The following is a 27,097-nucleotide window of genomic DNA, read 5'->3' on the forward strand; positions in this document are numbered from 1 at the left end:
GTGAAACGTTCTTTCTCTACGCATCGCCCAAATCATTGGGCATCCGATTTAAGTGTTTCCTAGGTTCAGTGAAAGCGTTTTAACTTCTACCTATTTAAGGCTTTTATGTCTTTATATTTAACGTTTACATCAGCTATGTATATCCAACGCTGGCGCATCTTTTTTGATCCAGTTTTATTACAATATTAGGTAAATTATAATGAATAGACAACTACCGTTGTTAAATTATCGTTTATTAAGCTTAGAAGACCGGTTGGCAACCAGTTAGAAAAACTACAGAATACGGTACCTATAATTTAGTCGTAATGATTACTGGTTGTGTCAAGTGATTATATCTTTTTCCTCCTCTTTTCAGGCGTGGTTTGGAAGAGAGCTTCGTCGGCCCGGATCAAACGGTTCACGGCGCGGCTCAACGATACATCTGCGAACAAAAAAATTGACTCACATAGCAACTATGCGTGGTATAAAGATAATCAAGTACCAAAATAATTGAACAGTTTTTTCGTGTTTCGTGTTTGAAAACTGTAAGGCCAAGGCAATGAAGGTTGGACGGCTAAAAAGAAAATGCAATTTTAGGCACTGTAGGTTTTGTTTTTTTGTTTATTTTTAGCGGAAACTTGATAAGTTTTTTTGCTTTATTGTCACAAAATATAGCAAATTTCAAAAATCAATAGATAGTGTCTGGCTTAATTTATATTTACACTTAATGCCGCAAGTGGTCAACAAACAAAGTCTGATCAACTACATGTTAGTTGATCAGACTTTGTTTGAGTCAGCCATTCTTCTTAAGTTCAATTTGTCGGCCGATTGGCGCAGTGAGCAGTGACCCTAATTTCTGAGTCTAAAGGCCGTGTGTTCGATTCCCACAACTGGATAACGTTTGTGTGATGAACATAAATGTTTTACAGTGCCCGGCTGTTAATCTGTATATTATAAGTAAGTATGTTTGCTATTCATAAATTATTCATCAGATATCTTAGTATCCATAAAACAAACTGGAACCTGGTTGGTGGAACTGGTTGCCTGGAAAAGATCGCTACTAAGCGATAAGGCCTCCTTTTGTAACCTACTTTTTAAGATTTCCTCTTGATGTGTCCTTTGTTTTTCTTTTCTTTTTGTGGTATACGAATAAAGTATATAAATAAAAAAAATAATAAACAAGCTACGCTTACTTTGGGGCTACACAGCGTGTGTATTAAAACAAAAAATATATACATACATATATTAAAAATTCAAAAAAATATTTATTAAAAATTCTACCTACCGGGAGTGGTGTTAGCTAGACGTCTCATACGCCTAGTGTTTCTGTCCTGGTCGCGGATTTTCTTTTCCATCTCAGCATTGGTAAGGGTCTCCAGGTGTGGGGCCCACTGCTCGGCATCAGACGGCTGACGGTATGGGGTCTGAAAATGAAAACAACAACTGTAAGACCCTATACTAACATTTTTATTACTGAGTTAAACATTAACAACTAAATAACTTACCTTATTAAAAAAAAATTAACTGTATAGATAAACATATTTGTTGTTCTTAAATCTTAATGTTCACATTTGATTAGTAGTTGATTAAAATATTTATAAACAAAAATAACATGGAATAATCCCAATAAAAACCAATATATCTTTAGCTGAAACACTCCTTTTTCATTTATTAGACTATACAGATGTCAACTGCACAGATCTGAATGAGGAGTTACTAAACAAGCTCGAGTGCAAAATGTGTGCATCAGATTTATACTTGGCCTAAGGAAATTTGACTATATCAGTAAACACCATACTCGTGGCTTCCTATTAGACTAAATTGTAAGTTCCGTCCTCTCTATTTACTATTGTATGAAATATGAAAGACAAATGTGTGCATCAGATTTATACTTGGCCTAAGGAAATTTGACTATATCAGTAAACACCATACTCGTGGCTTCCTATTAGACTAAATTGTAAGTTCCGTCCTCTCTATTTACTATTGTATGAAATATGAAAGACCGCTTCACCTTTTTTGGCGATTTGGATTGCAACATAACATTGCAGTCTTGTTCAGATCATAAGCTTCTATGTTTCCAAAGTCATTTAGAGAAAATGCTGTGCTGTTTTGCAATGCTCTTAAGATTGCTAAATATTTTAAAAAAGAATATATATATACATATATACGTTAATTAATGGCTGCCAGAAAAATAAATTCTGGTAGCCATTAATTAACGTATATATAATATATATGTACATATATATTATTCATGAGCGTATTCATATACACTAGCTGAACCCAGCGCCATCTGTCGAGCTAATTTGTGAATCTAAACCATCCAGGATACCGCCCAAACGCATACCGAAAAATTCATTCAAATCGGTCCAGCCGTTTAGGAGGAGTATAGTGACATACACACGCACACAAGAAATATATATATAAAGATATTAAACCTACTGTATACAAAAAAACATATAAAAAGTAGGTTTAATATGTTTATTTCAGTTAATTTTATATGTATATTGCGCCGATTATCTAGAATCCTATCCACATAGAATAACCTATGTACTAAATAAAACCGCCTTTGAAACCACTGCAGTGATGCCCCTGTGAATTGCCAAACTAATTCATTAGCAAAGGTAACTAATTGTCTCTAAACTGTTTAGTACTTATCCAATTCTGATAATGCAGTATTTTATATGGTAACTAAAAGTGGCGGTGCGTAGCAATTATATTTTATCAAACTAAAATACCTCAACAACCGGCAGAGGTGCTTCACTGAATGCATAAGTGCGCTGGTGCCAGCTCAGTTGTCCTCTCACACTATAAGCAATGCCTGTGACAAACTCTCCACCGAGACCTAGCTCAGCACAAAGTCTCATAGCAAACTGTTCCGGGTTGTTCTCTTTTTCTGCCATGTCCCATTCAACCTGCAATTGAAAAAATACATTATTTGATAGAAATAGGCGTCCATATTCCCTACTAATATTATAAATGTAAGTTTGTTTGTTACGCTTTCACGCTAAAACTACTTAACCAATCCTCATGAAAATTTGTACACATATTCTTAGAAGTGTTAGAAGTAATATAGGATTCTTTTTATCCCGACAATAACCTCGGTTCCTTTGGGAGAGGGGAAGGAGTGTTTGACGATTTTACACCATCACTCCGACAAATTATAACCAATTTAAATAATTATTTTTGTACCATAGGGGTTATAATATGTGTTTAATTTTGCCCAAACTGTGGTTGGAGATAGAGGACAGAACTCCTCAGTGGACAGCAGCAAACCCCTCATATAAGGCTTAGCAATACTGAATACTTGAAATTTTGTTTGATCTACAACTAAATTTAATGCCACATCAAAAACAAAATCAAACGCAGACGAAGTCGCGGGCAACAGCTAGTATAATATAATAATCTATATAAATAAAAGAAAGTTACACCATTTAAAACTCAAGAACAGCTGAAATTTTTATGATATTTGATTTTTTGCATTTCTCTTAGACCGGAATAGGATAATAACTGTTAAAATATAACATTTAAAAAAAAAAAGATCCGTGGTACGAATTTTAGTTTATCAGCCAGTTTAAAATTATAATCAATAAATTAGCTGTAATCTACAACAACCAACGTTAATAGAGTGAGGTCCATGGAACCTCACCTAATAACCAAATAAATGCGAAAATGTCTTGTAGGCAAATTAAATAATTTAAAAAGTTATAGATTTCAGCAGTCACGTAGTATGAAAACTGATATGAAGCGATATCAGTTTACATACAAGCTAACCAGAATATTGTCTAGTAAACATAGCAATAAAAATAATAAAAAAAAACAATGTAATAATCACCTGATCAACAAGAGATGTATTGCCAACATGTACATTCAACTTGATGATGACCCTCTGATCAGCCTGCTCCTCCAAGATGGCTGGTGGTTCACTGGGGTAACCTTCAATTTGCTGACGTATAGAAGTTGCTATAGCTGGTATGAAAGTGCTTGTATTTAGTTCAAGGTCATCACATAATACTTCGGCAAATTGCTCTGGTGTTATAATTGACTCTGAAATAGAAAGTAAATCTTTTATTAGTGTTTTTACATACACTTGGAGGTAATATCAATTTTATAAATTTAAAATGCATATAAAAAATTTCGGAACCGACAGGATTTAAACCTGCGACTCTCTGGCAATTGCGGCCTGAGCGCTTTCTCCAACTAAGCCACGGCTCTCCTACCGTCGAAATTAGTATATTTCTTTCACATCAGTCTTATAGCGACTGTAGCGTGAATGAGACACATTTGAAACAAGAGATGACACATTGCATTTTTATAATTTTTATTTGTTTTTACCTACACTTGGAGGAATTTTAAATTTTATACATTTAAAATGCATATAAAAAAATTCTGAAATATGCATATAAAAGAATCCTGTCGATTCCGAAAATTTTTATATGCATTTTAAATTTATAAAAAGTAAATCTTATTGACAGACTGTAACCAACTACCAGTTAGCTAAAAATTCAAAAATGGATAATTTAGATGCAAAATGCACCAGATTTCACTTGTGCATTGATTTTATTCTTCAATTAAAACATAAATATAAAGTTTGTTCATGTTAACTGTTTAATTTGCTAAATATAATTGACAAAATAATTTTATGCAATCTATTTACCATTCTTGTTCCATGTAAATGTATCTCTTAGTTTCTGACCCTCAATCTCCATATCTAATCTAATTGGAACGAGTATCTGTTTTTGTGATGCATTTTCAAGCATTGCTGTCATATCTGTATCGTCAAAGCAAAGAGGAAAAGTCCTCACCTAAAATGAAATGATTACATTAAAGTTTTTTAGAGTATAAATAATGCATAATTATGTCATAATGCAAATTTATATGTCTTCCCTAGTGGGTTAGTAGTGCTCGCGAAGAAAGACAGTATGAAGGTTCTTAAACTTACTGATGATGAATTCTGAACTAAAGTCAGTTGTAAACTTAGAAACCTTATTTAAATATTTATTTATAAGACCACTTCTAGATTACTATTAAACGTTACGTTAATTAAACTAGTACTATTAAACATGAAGTTCCAAAAAAAAAGTACTGAATGATTTGAATTGATGACGAATTGAATGAATGATGATTCAGTTATTTTAATAGGTGTTTACAAAACTTTGATTGCTAAAATCTACACCAGTTTTAGTAGTATGTAAATGAGTGTATGTTTTTGTATTTGTAATCTTTATGAATTCATACTACTGAACAATTTAGTAATAATTTGGCACCCATTAATTGCTTACTAGCTCTTGTAGGTGCTGCTTATACAATGGGAAAATTTCTTAATCCCAAAAAAATCGGGAATATATTGAAGTTGTGAGCATACACTGCCAATTTTTATAAAGTTAAAGTGAACCTTTTTATTATGGACCCTCGTCCTGCTAATAGGGGTGGCCTGTGGAACCGCATCTAAGTGGGATGAGTTTGGCATAACAGGCATCCATGATGGATTATGTGGCTTCTTGCTCTTGCCTTCTCTTGGAGTTGCCATCTCTTGACTGACAGATATAGCTTTGTATCTGGAAACATGCAGATTAAACCATTAGTAGCTATTTGCAACAAGCTAGCAGTGGTTAGCATTATGAACATAATTATTCAAACTCACAAAATTTACATATTACTATTAATATTATTGCACAACTCGTCAGTAATATTTCAAAAAAGTTATAGCTTCCAATGTTGATAAACTTATATTGAATAGTATCTGAAACATACTTCTCATCATTTCCTTCAATAATATCCTCTACTTCAGAAGCCTTCAGCAAAGACACAGAGCTGGTTAGAACATGGGGGCCCAGCCCATTGTCCACTAATCTTTTTCTCTCTTCATTAGTTAGAGTCCTCCTGGCCATGCCAGGATACTTCTTGTAGAGCGACCCACGGAACAGCCGCAGGTAATTACCAACCTTAATATCAACAGCTTGGTCAGTAAAAAGTATAAGTGGTAGTTACGTAACCAATGATTTAGAAGTAGAGTGGGGTGGCTTAGTTAAGTCAAAGTCAAAGTCAAAAATATTTTTATTCAAGTAGGCCCATAGGTGGCACTTTTGATGCGTACATAACAATTACACGGTAGTGAGATGATGGCGATAACCACATTCGTAAACTTAAAACTAAAGCTAAGAGGGTTCCAAACGCGTCCTAGTCTTAGAAGAAGCCCACAACAAACTTAGGTGGGAGTTTTTTTTTTGTTATCACCATCTCACAATGTCATTTTAAATTATTAGAAGAGCATCCTGGTTAGAGCAATAATTTACACCCAAGATTTTTTATCGATTATGTAGTCCTTTATACTATAATAGGACTTTTCTATAAGCTTACGTTTAATACAAACTTTGAACTTTTTAAGAGACATCTCCAAGATGTCAATTGGTAGTTTATTGTAAATTTTATGCAATTTGCTTTAAACGAATTATGAATTTTATGTAACCTAGTACATTCTTGTAAGTTTATTCTTACTTTTAATGTTAAAATTATTGCAGTCACATTTTTTCTTAAATTTAGAAATGTTTTTATGAACGTACATTAAATTTTCAAATATGTACTGACTATACACTGTCATTATTTTAAAATCCTTAAATTTATCCCTCAATGACTCTCTCGGACCCATTTTGTAGATCGAACGAACAGCCCTCTTCTGCAGCACGAAAATAGTGCTTAGTTGTAGTTAGGGTCATCATGAATGAATGAATACACTTTTATTGTACACCAAAGAAAAAAAAGTAGTTACAGAGATATAAATACATATCAAGAGAGTACAATTTGGTGGCCTTATCGCTACATAGCGATTTCTTCCAGGCAACCAATGGTGTAAAAGGAAAAAACATACAAAAGAGGTAGGTGCTGCAATAAATAATATTTACAAATATATAAATAAAATATATATAATATATATATATATATAACTATAATATATATATATATATATATATATATATATATATATATATATATATATATAACTATAATATATATATATATATATATAAATATATAACATATAAAATATACAAATAAAATATATAACATACATCCTCAATTTATATGAAATACATAGATAATTAAAATTACACACTTAAAATGATCCGCTTCAGCGATTATCATCATCATTATTATCCTATTAACGGCCCACTATGGGGCACAGGTCTCCTCTCAAAATAAGAAGGGTTTAGGCTGTAGTTCACCACACTGGCCAAGTGTGGATTGATAGTCTTCACATACCTTTATAAATAATTAAATAAATACATTACAACAACGCACACATCGCCATCTAGCCCCAAAGTAAGCATAGCTTGTGTTATGGGTACTAAGATGACTGTGAATATTTTTATAAATAATATACATGAATACTTAGAATATACATATAAACACCCAGACACTGAAAAACATTTATGCTCATCACACAAACATTTTCCCAAACATTTTCCAGTTGTGGGAATTGAACCCACAGCCTGGGACTCAACTGCGCCAATCTGCAGTCATCAACCTTTGAATAAATTATGAAGAACTCTTAGATCTGCAAGTTTCCTCACAATGTATTCATTCCCAATTAAGGCAAGTGATATATAATTTGGTTGGAGTGAAAAAAATAAATTGCAAAAGCTCAAATTCACATAATTATACCTAGTGATAATCATCATAATAGTTATTCAAACCCATGTTATCCATAGACAAACAAGGCATGATGATAACAAGTATCAATTATTAAAATAAATTACCAATGCTCCCAGATTAAGTATTTTATATAAGGAAATTTGCAGCATGAAACTTAGAAGCTATTCAGTATTCAGGGAAAAGAGAAAGTTAAGAAAGAGAAAACTTGAGCACATAACAAATTAACCATATCTAAATGCAAAGGATTCATCCAGAAGACAGAAGAAAATAAAGAGTAAATAAGAATGCTGCGCAAGTGCAGCTCTACATCAGGAAGCCTCATCAAATAAGTAGTGATAGCCTAGGAAGCGGTGATCGCCTAGTGAGTAAGGCTGGAGTTCCCCAGCACGCGCCACTGACTTTTCGGAGTTATGTGCGTTTTTAATGTAAGCAATTTAAACTATTGTCAGGAAACCTGCATGCCTAAGAGTTCTCCACAACGTTCTCAAGGGTGTGTGAAGTCAGCCAATCCGCACTTGGCCAGTGTGGTAGACTAAGGCCTAAACCCTTCCCTTCTGAGAGGAGAACCGTGCCCTGTAGTGGCCGATAATGGGTTGAGGATGATAAATGCGAAAAGAGATTAACGCTTCAACACTTGCCCTCTGGCCTTATATATTATAGTCCAAAGGGAAAACACTGAAAGTTTAGTTTACTTACCTCAGATCCAACACAGTAGAATTCACCACCCTCTTCAATTTGAAAACTTATCGGCTTATCGCCGTAAGTTCTTAGAGCCATTTTAGCGGTTAAATATCTTCAAGTTACACAAAATATAGACGCTAATTGCGCCGTGGTGAATTTAGCACCTTTTTATTTCAATTTAAGTTGTTGGTCAAATTAATCGGTACAGCATTGTTTAGACACTTATTGAGCTTTATCATAACATAAACCTTTCTCAATAAGATTATGACTATGCCAAATAGAAATATTAACAGTGTGGTATCCACATTTCAGAAGACGATTTAAATTTTCCATGAAAATAAGAACGAATTTACGAACACGGTACAGCGTCCAACGATACAACGACGTTTATACTTTTTAATTCGTTCAAAATAAATATGGCCATAACACAGACTAGAAGAAAATTAATCCAACTAATCAATGATAATATAAACACTGCATAGGGAATCAGACAACTTTTCAGTTTGAAAATTCTTAATAGGGCTTCAATATAACCAAAAAAAAATATTTTAAATTTTTAGTCTTGATAAATCTTTAAAATTACCACGTAAAAGGTATACCTTTAGAGGTATGAGTATTGAGACAAACCGCGAGAAGTCATTTGTGTGTGAATATATCGATCTAGTGAACAGATCAAATAAATATTGGAAATGGATCAAAAATCATATGGGTATGATTAGTACCGCATTATATAAATACTTGTTACTCCATATAAAATATTAATTATTGTAGCACGAAATAAGAAAAAATGGTTGAACTTGGCGAGGCGAAATAGCGAAGGATTGTCTGTAAATTCTCTGATTTACTTTGATGGAGATCATTTAGTTTTTAATTACCTTTCAACTCTTTTCCAGTTTTATTTAGATAAAAATAAAGTGGTAAGAACTCCATAAGTAATGTTCGCTTACACAAAGAAAAATATGATTATTCTAAAGTTTTATTTGTTGAAATTATAAATAAATATTATTGCACTAAAATATTAATTGTTCAAGTGGTTCATGTTACGAACTTTCTATTTATAAACATTTCAGATTTTTTTTTTAAATAAGTGTCCGGTTGTGTTTTCCATGAAGGTCAATGACTTCACGCGTCAAGTTAAGATGAATGCTTCTAGCTTGCATAGCCTAAGTAGTACTACTATTAGAGATTGATATAAAGAAACAATCAATATATAATTGTCTTTGTACTCTTGGGCTTCCCTAGGCTCATCACCATCACACATCACCATTCTGTAATCTGTAAATGAACGACAGAACATAGACATACTCATAACCATTGCCTATTCTATGGAGGGTAGAGGTAAGGAGAGTCATCTTATATGGGAGAAAAGTTGAAAAAGTGTCCAGTTGTATGCGCTAAATAACAGTTCAAAAATCCTCCACAATGGCGCTGGTGGATGCACAGGGTATGGTATGAATGTAGCAATCGTAGATGAATTGAAGTATGCCGAGTTAAAAAATTTAATGTCATTATCGACTAAAGTAGTTAATTATTGAGAATTTCAACAACTTACGTTGTACAAAATATTGTGGTAAATATAACCTTACTTCCTTGTTTATTTTTCAAGCCTACTCTAACAATATTTGGTTTGGCGCTTCTTTTAAGAGTTACCTTAATGCAAATGTGGCGCCATCCTAATTTAATACATTTTTACGACAATTTTTCATATACACAGATGATCCTCCTTACCTCTACCCTCCATAGCCTATTCGTAAAATCAAAGTTGAAGTCTTATAGGTATACAGTATGCTATGCTTTGACTTTCATTCTTAATACATTTGCATTCATTCCCATTCAGTCGATGGTAATTATTCAGATAGGCTGCTTGTCGCGTGCCGTAGTCGTTGATTATACGACAAGTGCGTAAAATTTACCATGTCTTCAAGATCAGGCAACTTTAAAAACCCCTTTTCTAGACCATGGATGACGGAAACTGGGGCAGCGGCCGCGGCAGGTGGCCCAGGATCAATAGGTTTGAAAGGAGTGGTTGCCGGCGGTATTACTGGTGGCATTGAAATTTGTATTACATTCCCAACCGAATACGTGAAAACACAACTTCAATTGGATGAAAAAGGTCAGTGTAACAATATTTGGATCCAACTTTCATTCATAAGCTGATAAATAAATAAGTTTAAAAAGAATAATAAATTTAAGTCCATGGCGATATTAAATTTATTTACCCATTTGTTTGACACGCTTGTTTGTTCAGAATAAACTCTCATGAGGATATTATATTTTCCAATTAGAATCATGTTTCACGAGTATAGTCTTCGAGGTCGAATTTGAAACGCTTACTGCCTGCTTATTAATTACATGTTGGTACCTATTTTAAGAATTGTTTAGTTAAATTTGATTTCCTTGTTCGATATTTCAATACGTAAGTGGAATGAGGTTAACCTATTTTAGCTATCAGTTTAAATTTATTATCTATGTTTAATTCCTATGTCTGTTTTGTATATGCCTTCAGCTGTGGCACACTCAATTCAAAATGTTTGTTTTAATGATTTGCAATGCTTCATTCACATACATATGTATGCCCAATTCTGCTTAAATTGTTGTCTGTCACCAAATGTTTGTCACAATGAGCAAGTCTTCAAATTCTTGTAAAGCTCAAGCATTTCTTATTGTAAACCTGTATAATAATTCAAATTGGAAACATCTGTCAAACCATGGACTTTGTACTTTGTTACTGATTTTTTAAATGTTTTAACTTAATACCTCATACCTCAGTAGATATGACTACATACATTTTAAAGAAAGCAACATAGTACTGACAAATTGGATGTAAAGTTAAAGTATTGCTTCTACTTTGCTGCTGAAAACTAGTCTATGCTTTCTTGAATCAAAATCACTCAACATTGAGATTGTAATTAATTAGATATTGAAAACAACGATAAATACAAGAACAAACATAAATTTTACAAAGTTTGTTGCAAACAATTTTGCTCAATGTCCCATAAAATGAAAGGGTTGATGTTTTGCTAACAACACCTAACCATCCAAGCACTGACGTAATATTCATATTATGTCAGTCATCCAAATATTAATTACCATGTGAATGTATAAAATCATGTGCAGAATTCACTATTCAGTATCAGCCTATCAGCAGGTCAGTACATTTGACTACCAGTGTGAAGCTACACTTGCAGCTAGCCTCAATGACAGCATAAAGTTTCAATTGAACTATACCTAATCTAAAAAAATCTGGTCCTTTTCAATCAGCTCTATTGTATGCTATGTTGTTAATAACATTCATTAGTAAGCACTTGTGAAACAAACTGGAATGGTATTAATCAATGAAATGACTACAATTAGATTCTCATTACAATAATTTATATTAAATAGGACTTTTAGGCTGTAAGAATAACATTTATTATTACTAAGTGACACCTATTTTTGTTATAAAAATTATATTTTTATAAACATTAGATTTTGGGGATATGAGACTAGAATATGACTAAACTGCAATATAACCGGAACTATTTTGCAGTTTAGTCATATTACTTATAAGCATTTTAGTTCACTTACACAACAATCCATGCCTACCATAACCATTGTATGTGTAACCCCATTTTTTTCACTATGAGATTATATTTTTCTCACTCGCTTGTTTCTCCTTTAGTGGGGTTAGTTCCCATCATAAAAGTCTCAGTTTAATAGCCTTTAAAACTACTAGCTATTTTGTAAGCAGGTTTATAAGTAAGAAATTTTTTGTCTGTGTGTAAGTTAAGTATTTTGAAGTTGATCATCCAATTTATAATACCCTGCATTAAAATACAAACAATAGTTATATTTTAGTTTGTATCCAGTAATAACTAAGCCGGTTATTTAAAAAGATTCTTTATCATGTATTACCATTAAACTCACTTGATAAAATTTATAAATCTACCTAAGTAATTATCCACTATGTGCAAAGTAAACACTTCTGTTATCACATATCTACCTACAATATTAAAAATGTTTACATGCCAACAGTGTCACAAAAATATTGCATCATAGCCATTGAGTTACCTGTACCTGTGCACAGTGTAACATAGCATCATGGTTTTTCACCAATAGATAAGCTTTTCACCAATTTTTTTTAACAGTGCACTGCTGGACCAAATGTCACTGACTGACTGACTGGCCGACCGACCGACCGACCGACTTATCCACCGACCGTCCGTCCGTCCGTCCGACCGACCGACCGACCGACCGACTGACGTTACTTGACGTGACATGACGTGACATAACGTGACTCACTGACTGACTGCCTCACTGACTGACTGACTGACTGACTGACTGACTGACTGACTGAGTCTTTAGACTCGGACGATATTTTAATAAAATCATTTCATATAATATGTCAAGGTCATCTTGAACGATCAATACAAGTTTAGTCGTATTTTAATTCTCGTCCAAATTATTATAATAAAATCGCCACTTAAGAAATTTAGCCACGATGTTCCAAATCATTTAGGTAATATAATTTAAGCGAAGGACTAAATAAACCATAATGAAAATTCTGCGTTTTGTTGGAAGTTCTACGGAACCCTCGGTACGGGAGACCGATTCACACTAGCTGATTTTCTTTTGGATTAAGACCCCTGTATAAAGTCCATATTATTACGATATGGAGTTCATTGAACTAAGATTAACTAATACTCTTGACCTAGAATGTAGGCAACTAATCGCTTACATACAAATATAAAACAAACTTCCTACTTAGGAATATAGATATGTAGGTACTTTATTTAACCTTTTTACTGAAAATTAAGTTTCTAAGATCCAATAAGAGCAGCGTGAAGAGTCAAACTTTTCCACCTCCCCCGTATGTGAAGAGACCTGTCCCAGCTGTGGACTTAAATATGCCGAGGATCATCATTATGAACTATGTAATATACATAGACAAACTATTAACGTCTTTTACTGAAAGGCCTCTTAAAATACATACATAAGTAGTAGGCATCGTATGCACAGGGTGTTTTGCCAAGGCATAAAGTAGGAAGAATGGAAAAATCCTCTATAATACGAATTATATAAAAAAAAAAACTAAGTTAGGCAGTGCCTTTGTGTTTTGTCGCATAAATGAAGAGCACACCACTGTTCGTCGGTATAAAATGATGATAATTATTGTAGTATCCATATCTACTTGTACTACCTATAGCATTGTGAACTAGGCCGTAGTTGCGCCACGACGTGAAGGTGTAAAAATGTCCCCTGTGCTGCTAAGGAACGCGACGGTGACTCGTCTGTTGGTTACTATCACTATCGTATCTTTATAGCTTGCTAACGCACTGAATCAGCGGTAAAGATCTAAACTCTAAATTGCACTCTCCTAAGAAACTGGCGATAATGATGGCATACATGGGTCACTAATGTGTCTGACATTGTTTGGACTAATCGCCACTTTTCTGATTCGGTCTCGTAGACACGTTGCTATTTTCACCGCCTGCTTAATATCCCTGGTAAATATAAACCACTTGGTTATCAAAGGGTTAGTTTTATGAACTACTACTACTACTATTGTAGTTACCTACGTTATGTTTGATTTCAGGTGGCACAAAAAAGTATTCGGGAATCTGGGACTGCGTAAGAACTACCGTCAAAGGACATGGTGTTTTGGGCTTATACAGAGGGCTAAGCGTATTGCTTTACGGGTCGATACCAAAATCCGCTGTTAGGTAAGTCGCTGGATGCCATACAACAATTATGTTATGGCATATTAATATAAAATAGAAAGTGTGTGGGTATGTTCCGTATAGGCTCCGAAACGGCAGGACCGATTTCAATGAAACTTTTAGGGAATCTCCGGATCTCTCTCCGGTAAAGTTTGGTGACGATCGGAGCAATCCTATTTTTGAACTGTCAAACTGTCAAATACAGCTTTTATTTACTATGATGATAGTCTATTGTTGGGTGTACATGGGTGTAGATAATGATCTTCACCCGCTCGAGAAGAGAATAGAAGCGAATGAATACGGAGAGAAATAAATGATTTAATATATTATGAGACTTAAATAAAAAAATTTAATGATGTAAGTTTATTGTTTAAATAAAATAAAGCAAAATCTAGACCGGCGAAGCGGGCTGGGTACGCTAGTGGCATATAAACTCAGGGCCGCATTTTTTGAGCGGTCGCACTTTATTTAGTATGCCAAAAAATTTTACACTCAAACTGTTGTGTTAGTGTTAAACTCTCTTTTTACCTGGACGAATTATTGACCTATAATAATAGCATTAGACAGGCTGTTGTCATTTTGTTTTTGTCCCCAATTCGGCGCTGCGTTTAGTGGCACGTATGTCGTGCCGCGGCCGAAGCCTCCCACTAGACTAGGCCATTCCCAAATTGTCTCTGCCGCAACCCTCACCGCCGCGACAGGGAGTTCAAAAAGGCTATCTTCGCGTTTGCATTTTTTTTTACTGGGGTATAAATATCAGTAAGTCGGCCAGTGTATTCCATCTTGATTTCATGACTATCATGAGGTTAACATTCACAAACATCGATTAGAGTTCAGCTAGTGGCGGTTATACTGATAAGGATTCAATGACATTGCGGACGATCGTTGGCCCAGATAATAAGAATACACTTTCGTGTATCTGAAAAGAGATGGCAATAATTCAAATAGGCATCGTACTGAGGAAACTAGCTATAGACATAAGTACGAGTATATAGCTTTATGAATCTAGCAACAACAAAAAAAATGGTTTTACACATTAGTATGACCAAAAAATATAGTTAATAAGTTACTAGTCACTGGTACTAGTTTTGCTGGGAGGGAAGATCATGTTTTTTAATATCTTTAAAATTAACTCGAAACGTGACATTATTCTTCACACGAAATATAATATGTTTATTTTATATTTCAAGTTCAATAAATTCAATTTAATTTTGAAATCTACACAGCTATCTACAGTAGTTAGTTATTTGCGGCAAAGTATTCAATTATATGAAAGGAATAATATCAAAATAAGTACTCGGTAAACAATACGTAACTATTTTATCTGTTTCCACTTTCGTGTTCTGGCGATTGGTATCCCGAATGCGATAAACGTCGGTATACCGATGATACGATAAACTATAAATACGTAACGAAAAACAACATCTTTGCATCTATAATAAAATATAATCGCTTCAGCATACAGAGTGGTTAAGAAACTATAAAAAGATCCTCGTTTAACTACAGAACCCTAAAATCAAACTTTATGTACAGGTTTTAATTGAATTTCGCACATTTCCCTAATCTTTTCGAAGAGTTTGTACCCATATATTTTTTGTCTCTGTTTCTACGAGAACGGGAATTATTTTCAGACTATGCCATAGCGTAGTACAGCGAGGTACCTACCTACTGCTAGTATTGTTTATTACGAGGTTATGAGGTGCTCGGAATAATATATTCATAAAAAAATATCATCATTAAGTAAAGGTGTATTATAAACTTTTCGCTATGAAGTCACTTTAATGACTCGACATAATATTTAATCACTAATGAGGACTAAAATAAATTATAATATTGCATTACGAAGGAAATAGTAAAATTCTTATAATATAGAAAAAGAGTGTTGCTTTATTCTTGACCTAAAAACATTAACATTTTTGTTAAGCGTGAAGGTTTAAGTGTTATTTATATCATAGTAAAATACGAATCGCTATATTTCTTTCTCATCGAGAACTATAGTGTGTTACATTTAGTGTCCCGTGGAATTTTCCGTAGTTATACAATTTCAAACAATCATAAGAGTAATTTGACCCCCTACTTTATATCTATGGCTTCGTAAGTTCGTACGTCTCGTGACTCGTAGGTATTCTTCCCTGCAAGGCTTATGTTTTTTTTTTATTGTGACGTGTTAACGCCTGAATAATATGCTTTCATCTGAAGATCAGTAACTATGCAGTTTGTAAGGAAGCCGTGCTGACCTGGAAGAGGCATGCCTCTTTATTAAACCGCGATACATCTTAACGGTTTCAAAGCGTCGTCGTACGAAACGCTAATGACCTTCACACATCATAATGTATAAGGAATAGAAATGAGCGATTTATGGAATGTTTGATTAAGTGTTTTTTTAAAGTGACGCGTCGACAAAGAGTGTAAGCGTTACACTTCTGACTAAAGAACTATGTCCAGTAGTGGACGTCCATTGGTAGAGATAATGACGATGATGCCGAACGAACCACTCTTCCTCTATATCCATTGCATCTCTCGACCATATTTCGATTTTTGTTGTATAGACTGAGTTGAAATACAATCAAAGTCCAGATTGTATCACATGTACTATTTATATAGCTACACCAGAGTAAGGAAAATGTAATTTTACCGCATTCGCCTTATTCCACCACTACCTACATAAACTACAAAACTTTAGTGAACGATGTTATTTTTGGCGCCGGCTAGTGACTATACTAAGAAAAGGAAAATTCCATATAAAATGTTTATTACCTACCGTGAACATTCGGCTAAACCTTTTTTTATACCTAATCAAAGAATGACTCTATCTCTACTTATAACATAAATGCAAAAGTTTGATGTGCTTTTACATTTAAACAGTGAACCTATTGTTCCGCAATTCGGTTTATTTATACATGCTGGAGATAGATATATTTTTTTTTTGTCAAAGAAACCGTTCCGTTCTGTTTATGATTGGCTCAGCAGCTTAACCAAGCTAAACCACCCTGGAACTCCGCAGAAAAAGTAACAACTGTCTTTAAAATGTATGGCGACCAAGATACAGACAGCCAGACGGAAAAACAAAACAAAACAAAACTAAAGTTTTGGCTTCAGTGTCGATTATAGAGGGCCCTCTAAAACCATTTTCACAAAACAGCCGCGGACGATTTGACAGGTATAGATAGACTAGAAGTTTGGTACGTCCATGCATAGGATACTTTTTAGTCCTTGAAAACTGTTCCCCGGGATTTGCAAATACCCATATGAACCGGCGGTTATTGTATTAATAGTTCAAAAACCAAACACTATACAATGACAATTTGTCTGATGTAAGGTATTATTTTCCATTCCAGATTTGGTGTATTCGAACAAGCAAAGCTATACATGATAACAGACAATGGTACACTAACGAACACTGGTAAACTGGCATGCGGTTTGGCAGCGGGAGTGGCTGAAGCGGTGTTCGCCGTGACGCCAATGGAAACCGTGAAGGTCAAGTTTATCAACGACATGCGTATGGAGAAACCTCGGTTTAAAGGGTTTTTCCATGGAGTAAGAACGATCGTTAGAGAAGAAGGTGAGAATTTGACTTCACAGAGAACATTATTGAAAACTCGCAGGCATCTTTCTTTACGATATTTTCCTTCATCGTTGAAGCAAGTAATGTTTTACATTAAAGTTAGAACGAACAAAACTAATCATCGGCCCCTTGGAAAGGAATGCTGAAACTCTTAACGTAATGTAAAATTCTTTAAATATAAGAACTCATTAAGACAGATGATATTATTATAAATACATTAACAACATTCTACATAAATTTATCCTCCTAAAATAATAAATGTGAGAGTGGATGTTTGTTACTCAATCACACAAAAACGGCTGAACGGATTTGGATGAAATTTGACATGCATGTCATGGAAAAGAACCCACATACCTTTTATTCTGATTCCTTAAGTACTTCCTGAAGGAAAATTGAAAATTCTTTACGAGCTAAGCCGCGGGTAGACAGTTTTGATATATCCGCGAAAACTTTAATCCACGCAAACGAAGTCGCGGCTATCAACTAGTATATCATATTTTACAAATCTACAGAACACAATGAAACTTGTAATTTCATATAATTGTATCAAAAGTAGATACGGAACTCTTTATTTATTTATTTATTATTTATGTACCATAAATTGAAAGCTTATCTCTATAAGAAATCTCTTCCAGCTACCCCAGGATGTGAATAAGATGATTTAATTGTGGTATAGGTCAAATAAAGGTACAATATATATACCCTTACATTAACTTGTCGTTTGTTCTGTCCGATCACCATGTTTATTTTGTCATGAGAAGTCTTAAAATGTGCGTTACTAAGATCAAGACATCGCAGACTAAACGAGTGTTGCCTCATCAATAGACAGATACGACCGTGCGACCTACATATTAAGTATTATTTAATTTCAGGCATCGGGGGAGTGTACAAGGGCGTAACTGCAACTATCATGAAGCAAGGCAGCAACCAAGCAATAAGGTTCTTTGTGGTAGAATCACTTCGGGATTGGTACAAAGGTGGCGACAGGGACAAGCCGGTGCCGAAGTACATCGTCGGATTGTTTGGTGGTGTTGCCGGTATGTTTTTATTTAACCTTGACTTCAATATATAACTGAGTTCATGAATATATGCACGTTATTATTTTGTTTCATGGATACTAATTGTAAAATTTTCAAATTTAAAAAAGGATTATATCTTTTGTGAGTTCTTTATTTTGATGATACTTGGTATGCGTTATATTTGTTTTCCACTTCTGGTCCGTTCCTAGAGGAAGTTATATATCGATGCTCAATTTAATCAACATCGATTGTGTATCTGATTGTTAACGCCCGAAGTCAATAATTCAATCTAATCTAAAATCTTTCTTTAAATAGTTGGTTAGAAGAGTGGAAAAAAGATTAATTCAATCAGCCATATGAAGAAATAGAATGAATGTGACTCTATTTGAATCAGATTTTAATTTCAGACGAAAGAGATTAAAATTAAAAAAAATATCGTTGTGACCTCTTACCTGGATAGAAAGTATTCTGTCTTTTCATCTACCTAAACACGAATAATAACAAAAATTAATCTAACATCTGACGTACCTAAATTGAAGCAACGTCTAAAACCGATATTTTTTTACGTTTGTTACTTAAGAAAATTTGTTTATTCCTTAGGTGCGGCCTCAGTCTTCGGCAACACACCAATAGACGTAGTCAAAACCCGTATGCAAGGTTTAGAAGCTGCCAAATACAAAAGCACTTGGGACTGCTTTATTAAGACCTGGAAACACGAAGGTCCTCTCGCTTTCTACAAAGGTACCGTACCACGGCTCAGCAGAGTAGTATTCGATGTTGCTATAACGTTCACTATTTACGATAGTATTATGGACGTATTTAACTACGTTTGGAAGTAAATTAGTGTTGCCGTGCCGCCTTTGTAAAAAAAAAAAACTACCATAGTGGTATAAAAAATGGAAATATATTATACCAGTTTTATAGTAAGAGTCGATCACTTTTTTACTGCCATACTTATTGACAACTGTATAATTGTAAACGCTTATGTTTTTTACTAGGAATACTATTCCGATTATATACAAGTACCATGAAGTTTTTCAGTGTTGCCATAGTTTTGTTAGGAATACTACCAGATAGATGTAAAAACTAGCGGTTTTATATATTTGTACTATTTTTTATAGCAGGCAATTGCATACCACTCATTGTCTACCACTACCTAATGCTATCTATCACTTGTAAAAAAAATAACACATCAATTGTAACAATACTTTTAAGTGGTCAACGGAAACTATTAGCTATATAAGTAAGCAAATTAAGCTTAATATCCTAAAGTTTTATCAAACTTTAAAGATAATATTTCGATTAATTAATAATCGAAGGTCTAACCTATAGTAGAGTGATATAAGTTCTTAATCTTTATGACATTTTGTTTTGTCATATTTCTGTATGGAGGAGGTCCTAGGAAGGTTCTTGTTAGGCTTACTTGTAGTCGAGTTTCTACGTGATGCCCTTGTAAGTATTGCTATCATATGAATTTCTACTATAATGGGAGAATTTAAAAAAAGGTATTTGTTAATAAGATGTTGGGCACCAATGGGTGAATTCAAGTTAAAATAGTTTTTAGAAAATGTTATGTACAAATACATGGGTGATAGTTAAAAATTCACATCATAGATATATTTTTATAGCACTTACATAGTATGTATGCTTATCTTTTTTTGTTATTATACTTAAAAGTTTTACATTTCTTATTTTAAGTATATTTATTGAGTTTTTGAATGGTTTACTTTTTTATAGCAGGGTCTGTGATTTTTTCTACAATTTTTATTCCATTTCAGATAGCATTTAATGTGTCGTTTACGTTTTGTTTTGATTCCGGAAATTCCATATTTTATTTTTATATATGCTAACTATAAACACGGTAAATGTTGACATGCATGATATAAATCTATCTTTATAAAAACATATTTTTTTATTATTTTTGTAACATTCTTTGTGTTATTTTATTTAAGTGATAATTTATTTACAAGTGAAGAATCTACAAAAAATTTTTGCGCTTTTTTATTAAGTCAGTATCTCTTTTGTAAATCATTTCACTAAAGTATATTTATTAAAAATTCATATTTATTCTTTTGTTGTAAGTTATAAACAGCAGCCTCGAAGTAATTAAGTCTTTTTGTTGTTTTAAGTTATCACCAAAAACTATAATTCTTATATTTAGTTTACACGTTAATGGCTTTTATTAATAAATTTGGCATAACGTAGGAATTGTTACCTCGTTAATTCACGTTTCACATTTAAAAGTTGTTGTCAGTTGAAATGGGCCAAAAAATTGCATAATAACTATTCCGACTTTATGCCATGTTTTATTAACTAACTAGGGCCTATAGGTATAGTACACATATATTTGTATACTATTTTAAGTTCTTTTTTTAATTCAATGACAAACTCTGACGAAATATTTAATGCAATAAACTAAATTGGAGTAATTGCTTAAATGATAAGCTGTTGTGCCGTGCTTGAAAGATCTTTGATCATTCCGAATAATATATTGTTCACTTTTGTGTTTCGTTTATGTTTCAATAATTTATTATAAAGATTTATTTAAATGTTTTTGGTTAAATAAATTTAGAATTCAAATTGTGTTTTATTAAATACTTACATACCTAAGTTTACGTACTTACTACTAATTCAGGGTAAAAAATATCTAAAAGCTCTCGGCCTGTAGTTGTTTACATTAAAACTTTTGTTCTACGCCTTTTTTAACTCTTTACTTTGAGATATATTCAATATTGAATATTCTTTTCTGCTAACGCATCGGTTGAAGAGTCACTACAAACAGACTGACTTTCAAAAGTGCTTATAAAATAGGCCTACTCGTAAATGATTATTGAATTTACATAGATTTTCTACTTGTTACTGTTCTGTATTGTAGCATCGGCAACAGAGCTCGAACGACGTGAATGTCTCTTGGTCACTTGTTAAAAATATACATATACGTGAATGTGTAAAATATTGTACAAGATAACTGTATATTGTTGGTGTCCTTGATAAATATATATAAATATAAACCAAGACAGGCCGAGAGCTTTGTTGCAGATTTTTTTCCGGTCATTACTTAGCATATCGTCGCGTAGCAAACAATCCTCTAAAGAAAAATTAGCATAGTTGTAGGAGATAGAATAAACAGCTCTCGCAGAATTTTATACAAAAATCGCATGATAAACCTGTATTTAATTGGTTTAACTTTATTATTAGATTTTTGCATAACATAGTAAGAGTTTTTATTTCTGTCCTGAAAATGTTTGTATATAAGTTGTACAGTATTGTCTACGATACTATTAATGTTGTACGACGAGATTATTTATGTTGTGCATAAAAAGATAAAAACAATATTATTTTATAACTTTTTAATATAACAAAGATATTATAAAAAAAACATTTACATAATATTTCACTATTCAATAGTATAATTTGTGATTGGGACTTCCTGAAGCGAACCAGCTTTCTGAAGCGAGTCTTTTTAATAACGGAGCTTACGTACTGAGCTTTACAGTTTTGGAATGTTCTACATAAACAATTATTGCACTTTAAGATAAAAAAGGAGGCCACAAGTGGAATAGCAATATGCCGAGGACAATGAGAAACATAAAACTATTGTAAAAAAACAATTAATATGGGTAATATTCATATTTCTCAAAACCCTTCCCCGGCACGCAGCGATGGTTCAAATTGTAATTGTCCACGATGTCTATTTCTTCGTCTGTCAAGTGAAATTCAAAGACATTCAAGTTCTCTTCAATTCGCGACTTCGTGAATGACTTCGGTATTACGGGAATCCCACGCTGGATCTAAAGAAATAATTAAAAACAAACATATTTCCATATCTACACAATACGTTCAATCGAACATATTGTGTAGATATGGCCTAGCTAGAAGCCCCTTGGGGGTTGTCAGCTAAAATATCCTGAATAAAATGTGACTCCGTTGAAATAAAAAAAATAGGTAGGCGCGTTTAGTAAATACATTTAGAGATGTATGTTATTATTCATTGTTCTTAGTTAGGTTCTTAGGTATTTAAAGAGAGAATATTAGCACCATCATATAGATAGTTACTCTTCGTTCACCATGGCACCGTCTGTGCTTTGTAACCACAAGTATAATAAAATTTCAGGATAATTTACCAAGTATCTCAAAGCTATCTGCGCTCGAGTTTTTCCATATTTCGTAGCAATTCCTCCTAATTTTGGATCTGTTTTTATGACGTCTATCCCGGCAAATTCTGGCCTGGCTTCCGATATAAGGCCCAATGGCGTATATGCCACAGGCAATACCGACAGCTGCTTGCAAAGATTTACCAGCTGATGCTGGGTTAGAGTTGGGTTTATCTGAAAATAAGTATTTGTAGATAAATAAAGAATATATTAACTTAGTTGCGTTAGTGCAAATCGGTAATTCCCCTGGTAAAGTACCTACTACCTATCGTTGAGGTTGAGGGGTAGGTGACCGAATTTAGTCATTCCCTCTAAAGTCTATATACTTTTATAAGAGTATGGATGTATGATGCTTATGAAAGAGATGTTGAAACTGAGTTGTAACTTAAGACCTCATCTTTTACTAATTGGCTCCAGCACGGCTAGCATCGGTAGGAGACATTTTTCGTCCCCGAGGAAAGGACAATTTTGTCACTTTTAAGTTTAACAAATTTTCCGAATTTTACTAATTCTCCGTGGCGCACGTGCTGAAATAATATCCAAATAATAAGTGTAGTAATAAACGGGGATAAAATTCTCCTATTCCCTGTTGCCGCGCCTTGACCAATGAACACGTAAATTAACAGGTGCGTTGGCAGGTCAATTATTCATACCTCAAATTGGTTGACAGCAGGTTTGATAACAGCCTTATTATGTACTTCTTGAATTTGTTTCTCATTAAAATTGGAAACTCCAATGGATTTCGCAAGGCCTAATTTAACGGCCTCCTCCATCCCTTTCCACGTTTCCAAATAGCTTATTGCCGTGTCTACGCCATTAGCCTGTATAATTTAAATTAGAAGTTTTGAGGTTTTTTTTTTCTTCATAATATAAGAAATAAACACATTATATTTTGCTATTTTCGTTGATTTACATACATTTACTGAAACGGGCCAATGTACTAAATACAAGTCAATGTAATCCAATTTCATTTTCCTTAGCGATTCCTTCAGAGTTTTGACTACAACATCTTGGGCATGGCAGTCGTTCCAAAGCTGAAATAGTTATATTATCTAAAAACGTTTTTATAAACGAGCTTTAAGCGAGGTTAAACTCCCCGAATCCAGTTTAATTAAAGCACAGATTTTATGTTCACCTCCAACCACAAACCATGAGATTATTCCATATAGTCCTATATCATCTGTATACCCTGTGCATACCCTCTATGCACGCAACTGCTATATTGAAAGTCGGGAGTTTTTAAAATTTTGTTTTAAAAAAAAAAGCCTTGTCATACATATAGGAGAGGATATTGTCATAAATATTTTGTAATATATGTGCATGTTTATTCCATGGTAGCCCCACAGGGCAACAAATGGGTGCGATGTTGAGTACGGGCTCCCCTTCTTCACGAAACGCCTAGCCAGCCGGATTTGCTTGCGCGCCGCTACACTCTAGGAGTATAAAATAGGTTGGCTCACAATATACTAAGTAATTACTGTATTATGTGCTCCAATTGTATACCAAATTTTAGCTCAGTCGTGTGCAAGCAAGTGTTTGGATAAGGAAAATGGATAAGCTACTTTAGAACCCAAAAGACAGAAAAATTAAGTACAATATACATGTACCTACTCTAAAAAGCAACATAAAATAAAGCTTTGAAAAACAGATATTCAAATCTTAGATTAAAATTTTGTAGTGTTTGTCAAAATTAAATTTACCGTTTACCTTATTAGTTATGAATAAATCTTCCCTTTTAACTACTCCTTCATTTATTTTGTTTGCTATTCCTTCGCCGACTTCTTCCTCATTTTTGTACGCTGCAGCTGTATCTATATGCCTGTAACCTAGCTCAATAGCCCATTCCACAGCTTGCCGGAACTGTCCGGGTTGTGACTTACGCTTAAACATTAATAAATTGATTAAAAGAAAATGGTAATACTTATTTCCATAAATTTTAGGGTCCCTTCGAATTAAAGTGTAATATGTTCACACTCGTTTTCTTGACAGTTAGGTAGGGTCTGAAATTCGCCACAGGGATAGCTTGCATTCATGTAAACTTCGATTACGGAATAAAAAAAGGCTCGATAGAAGCTGATCCGATCTGTGGCAGTGTTATCGAATTACAGGATTTTTCCAGCTCGCTAGTCATATAATCAAACTATTACAAATATTTAAAAGTTGATATACAGTATCTATACTTACCGCATAGGTGCCAAGTCCCACCATTGGCATTTCTTGGCCATTGTTAAGTGTAACGTTCTTTACTTTCATGTTAATTGGAGATGTATCTAAAAAGAAAACATAAGCTAATGTTTAAAAAAAATATTAGCCTACTTGGCAGTGATCTTAAAGCTGCCGGATTTTCGGTGTTTCTGCCAAAATGAAGAAATTGAATCTACAACTTTTAAGGAATAACAACCCTAGGAAGGTAATAAGTTTTTACATTATACTGGTTTATAAATCTACAAAATAGGCACCAAGAATTCTATCAATTTTGAATTTTGGATCACCTACTTAGTACTGGTAGTTTTGTAAAAAATATTAAGTACCGGCAAATAATTTCTGAATTCTTTGTAACGAAGTACTAAAAAACTGTTAGAGTTAATTATATGATAAACTTAAGTATTTTGGTAGGTGTAAGTAGGTACTTGGTGATTACTTACCCGACACTGTTCATTCAGAACTTCAAATGCTATACAGAGAGCGCCTTATTTTATGCGGTAATCTGCTAAGTACTTCAATAACTACTTACAGCTTTGGGTGTTTATGTGTTTCGTTATCATTAATTATTACTTATCAAATGAACGCATTCGCTATTAACACATAATTTAATGAAATTGTGTGGCTGATTCAAAAGTTAAGAATTGGCTAAGTGCGAATTAGGTTCGCTCCCAGGGTTCCGTAGGCACCTTGAAGGAAACGCTCTATTTCAGTTCAAAGTATTTATAGTTAGTTGGTAAGGCATAAATTTTGAATTTGAATTTTGAATTTTTGACTTTTTAACACAAAAACAAAGTTCTGGTGGCAGTTAATTAAGGTACTCTGCTCTTACCATCTGAGAAACAACACATTTAATAACAGGATACAGGTGAAAAAGGCTGCCATACACTTGCCGACAATTTATTAATAACGCCGAACCGAACAAACGACACACATGAAAGAGGGCATAACGCTTTATTCTTACGTGATATTTTATGCCAAAATAAACTAATTCCTTTAAAGCCGGCAACGTATCGGTGACTCCTCTGGTGCTGCAGATTTTCATGGGCGGCGGTGATCACTTAATATCAGTGACCCACTTGCTCGTTTGCTCACTATTATTTTTTTTTAATACCAGTGGTAAGTAACTTTGTTCCCAGAATAGATAGGTAACCTACCTAACTTCTGTTTGGGTTAGTACCTAAGTTTTTAAGCACATATTTTGACGTAGGATGAGGTACACGTACCAACAGCGGATTTCTAAACTTTCAACAAAAAGTTAGTTTGTGTCATCATTTTAGGGAGCCGAAGCACCTCAAGCAAATTAATGTGTAAGATATTCGATGCATTCCTTTCAATTCAATATCTTCATCTGTTTTGGTGATACGATGACGAAAACACACAAAACGAATAGTAAGGAAACGTATGGCTTCGGAGGATATTTATTCAAATTCAAATTCAAATAATTTATTTGCTTAAAACATTACAAAATATTATACATGTTTAGTCGCAGTCTACGACGTGCAAATCTTAATTTACTATAACATCACCACTCAATTGCAAATACCTATATCAAAAATATTTAGAGGTAAACAAAAGGACTAGTTTTGGACTTTTATGTGTGGTCATTTACACTGATTTAAGATTAAAATCTTGAAGTCAAAATCAGAGCTCCACATATATATAGCTAACATATAAATCAATTTGGTCAAACACTTAACTCTAGACTCTAGTGCGGTCAATATGTGTACAAAAATGTATATTCCGACTGTTTCTTTAAGGTTACCTTACTTAATTAATTAATACTATATAGGTTTGACTTACTATGTAAACCCCTTCGCCAAAATAAAGTTTTATCATTAACACAATACAGTGCAGAATCGTTACAAAACTGATAGTACGTAGATACTTAGTAACATAAATTTATAGCTAATAAAATTACTACTAGGTATTAACATATAATTTTTATGTGCTACCACACCTTCCCGACTACTTTTACGACTGAATTTTTTAAATCACTTACTTGCTCATATGCACAACATAGTATTTCAAGTCTAGAGGTCCTGTATTTAAGGTTGTAGCCGCGGTGTGCTGTGTGCTAATTTGACATTTAGGTTGCCATCTCAACCTCTTAGTAGATATTTTATACCATGCACTCAGTGCATGTAT

The 27,097-nt window shown here is 33.7% G+C and overlaps 3 protein-coding genes across 5 annotated transcripts; 1 reads left to right on the top strand and 2 right to left on the bottom strand.

The window, feature by feature from the left end:
• Positions 1–211: 211 nt before the first annotated feature.
• LOC120628286 (SWI/SNF-related matrix-associated actin-dependent regulator of chromatin subfamily B member 1-A) lies at positions 212–8,690 on the bottom strand. Its single transcript, XM_039896584.1, has 8 exons — positions 8,326–8,690; positions 5,731–5,921; positions 5,372–5,534; positions 4,634–4,781; positions 3,812–4,023; positions 2,715–2,891; positions 1,265–1,403; positions 212–421 (listed from the first exon to the last, which is right to left on the bottom strand). The coding sequence occupies exons 1-8, from the start codon at positions 8,404–8,406 to the stop codon at positions 330–332; spliced, it is 1,203 nt and encodes a 400-aa protein (XP_039752518.1). The 5' UTR covers positions 8,407–8,690; the 3' UTR covers positions 212–329.
• A 1,441-nt stretch (positions 8,691–10,131) lies between these two features.
• LOC120628280 (putative tricarboxylate transport protein, mitochondrial) lies at positions 10,132–21,167 on the top strand. The gene is made up of 5 exons (XM_039896575.1): positions 10,132–10,423; positions 13,886–14,012; positions 17,348–17,571; positions 18,447–18,611; positions 19,194–21,167. The coding sequence occupies exons 1-5, from the start codon at positions 10,225–10,227 to the stop codon at positions 19,430–19,432; spliced, it is 954 nt and encodes a 317-aa protein (XP_039752509.1). The 5' UTR covers positions 10,132–10,224; the 3' UTR covers positions 19,433–21,167.
• Positions 21,168–21,965: 798 nt separating this feature from the next.
• On the bottom strand, positions 21,966–27,043 carry LOC120628308 (aldo-keto reductase AKR2E4-like). Of its 3 annotated transcripts, XM_039896618.1 has the most exons (8): positions 26,753–26,864; positions 25,393–25,638; positions 24,932–25,017; positions 24,455–24,628; positions 23,665–23,781; positions 23,401–23,568; positions 22,718–22,921; positions 21,966–22,384 (listed from the first exon to the last, which is right to left on the bottom strand). In XM_039896618.1, exons 3-8 carry the CDS (start codon positions 24,998–25,000, stop codon positions 22,205–22,207), a joined length of 912 nt encoding a protein of 303 aa, XP_039752552.1. In that variant the 5' UTR covers positions 25,001–25,017; positions 25,393–25,638; positions 26,753–26,864; the 3' UTR covers positions 21,966–22,204. The 3 variants fall into 3 exon arrangements, with proteins under 3 accessions (XP_039752552.1, XP_039752553.1, XP_039752551.1); XM_039896619.1 differs by lacking the exons at positions 25,393–25,638; positions 26,753–26,864 and adding an exon at positions 26,952–27,043; XM_039896617.1 differs by lacking the exon at positions 25,393–25,638 and having other exon boundaries at positions 21,967–22,384; positions 26,753–26,885.
• Positions 27,044–27,097: the final 54 nt, after the last annotated feature.

The sequence above is a fragment of the Pararge aegeria genome, chromosome 12 (genome assembly GCF_905163445.1).
Source record: "Pararge aegeria chromosome 12, ilParAegt1.1, whole genome shotgun sequence".
Taxonomy (NCBI): domain Eukaryota; kingdom Metazoa; phylum Arthropoda; class Insecta; order Lepidoptera; family Nymphalidae; genus Pararge; species Pararge aegeria.

Coding starts and splice junctions, on each gene's coding strand:
- LOC120628286 (XM_039896584.1), bottom strand. CDS start 8,406: ATGGCTCTAAGAACTTACGGCGATAAGCCGATAAGTTTTCAAATTGAA. Junction 4,782..5,371: donor CGAGGGTCCATAATAAAAAG/GTTCACTTTAAC, acceptor ATTTCATTTTAG/GTGAGGACTTTTCCTCTTTG. Junction 2,892..3,811: donor ATACATCTCTTGTTGATCAG/GTGATTATTACA, acceptor TTTCAATTGCAG/GTTGAATGGGACATGGCAGA.
- LOC120628280 (XM_039896575.1), top strand. CDS start 10,225: ATGTCTTCAAGATCAGGCAACTTTAAAAACCCCTTTTCTAGACCATGG. Junction 17,572..18,446: donor AACGATCGTTAGAGAAGAAG/GTGAGAATTTGA, acceptor ATTTAATTTCAG/GCATCGGGGGAGTGTACAAG. Junction 18,612..19,193: donor ATTGTTTGGTGGTGTTGCCG/GTATGTTTTTAT, acceptor TTTATTCCTTAG/GTGCGGCCTCAGTCTTCGGC.
- LOC120628308 (XM_039896619.1), bottom strand. CDS start 25,000: ATGAAAGTAAAGAACGTTACACTTAACAATGGCCAAGAAATGCCAATG. Junction 23,782..24,454: donor ATTTATTCATAACTAATAAG/GTAAACGGTAAA, acceptor TAACTATTTCAG/CTTTGGAACGACTGCCATGC. Junction 22,922..23,400: donor CTGCTGTCAACCAATTTGAG/GTATGAATAATT, acceptor ACTTATTTTCAG/ATAAACCCAACTCTAACCCA.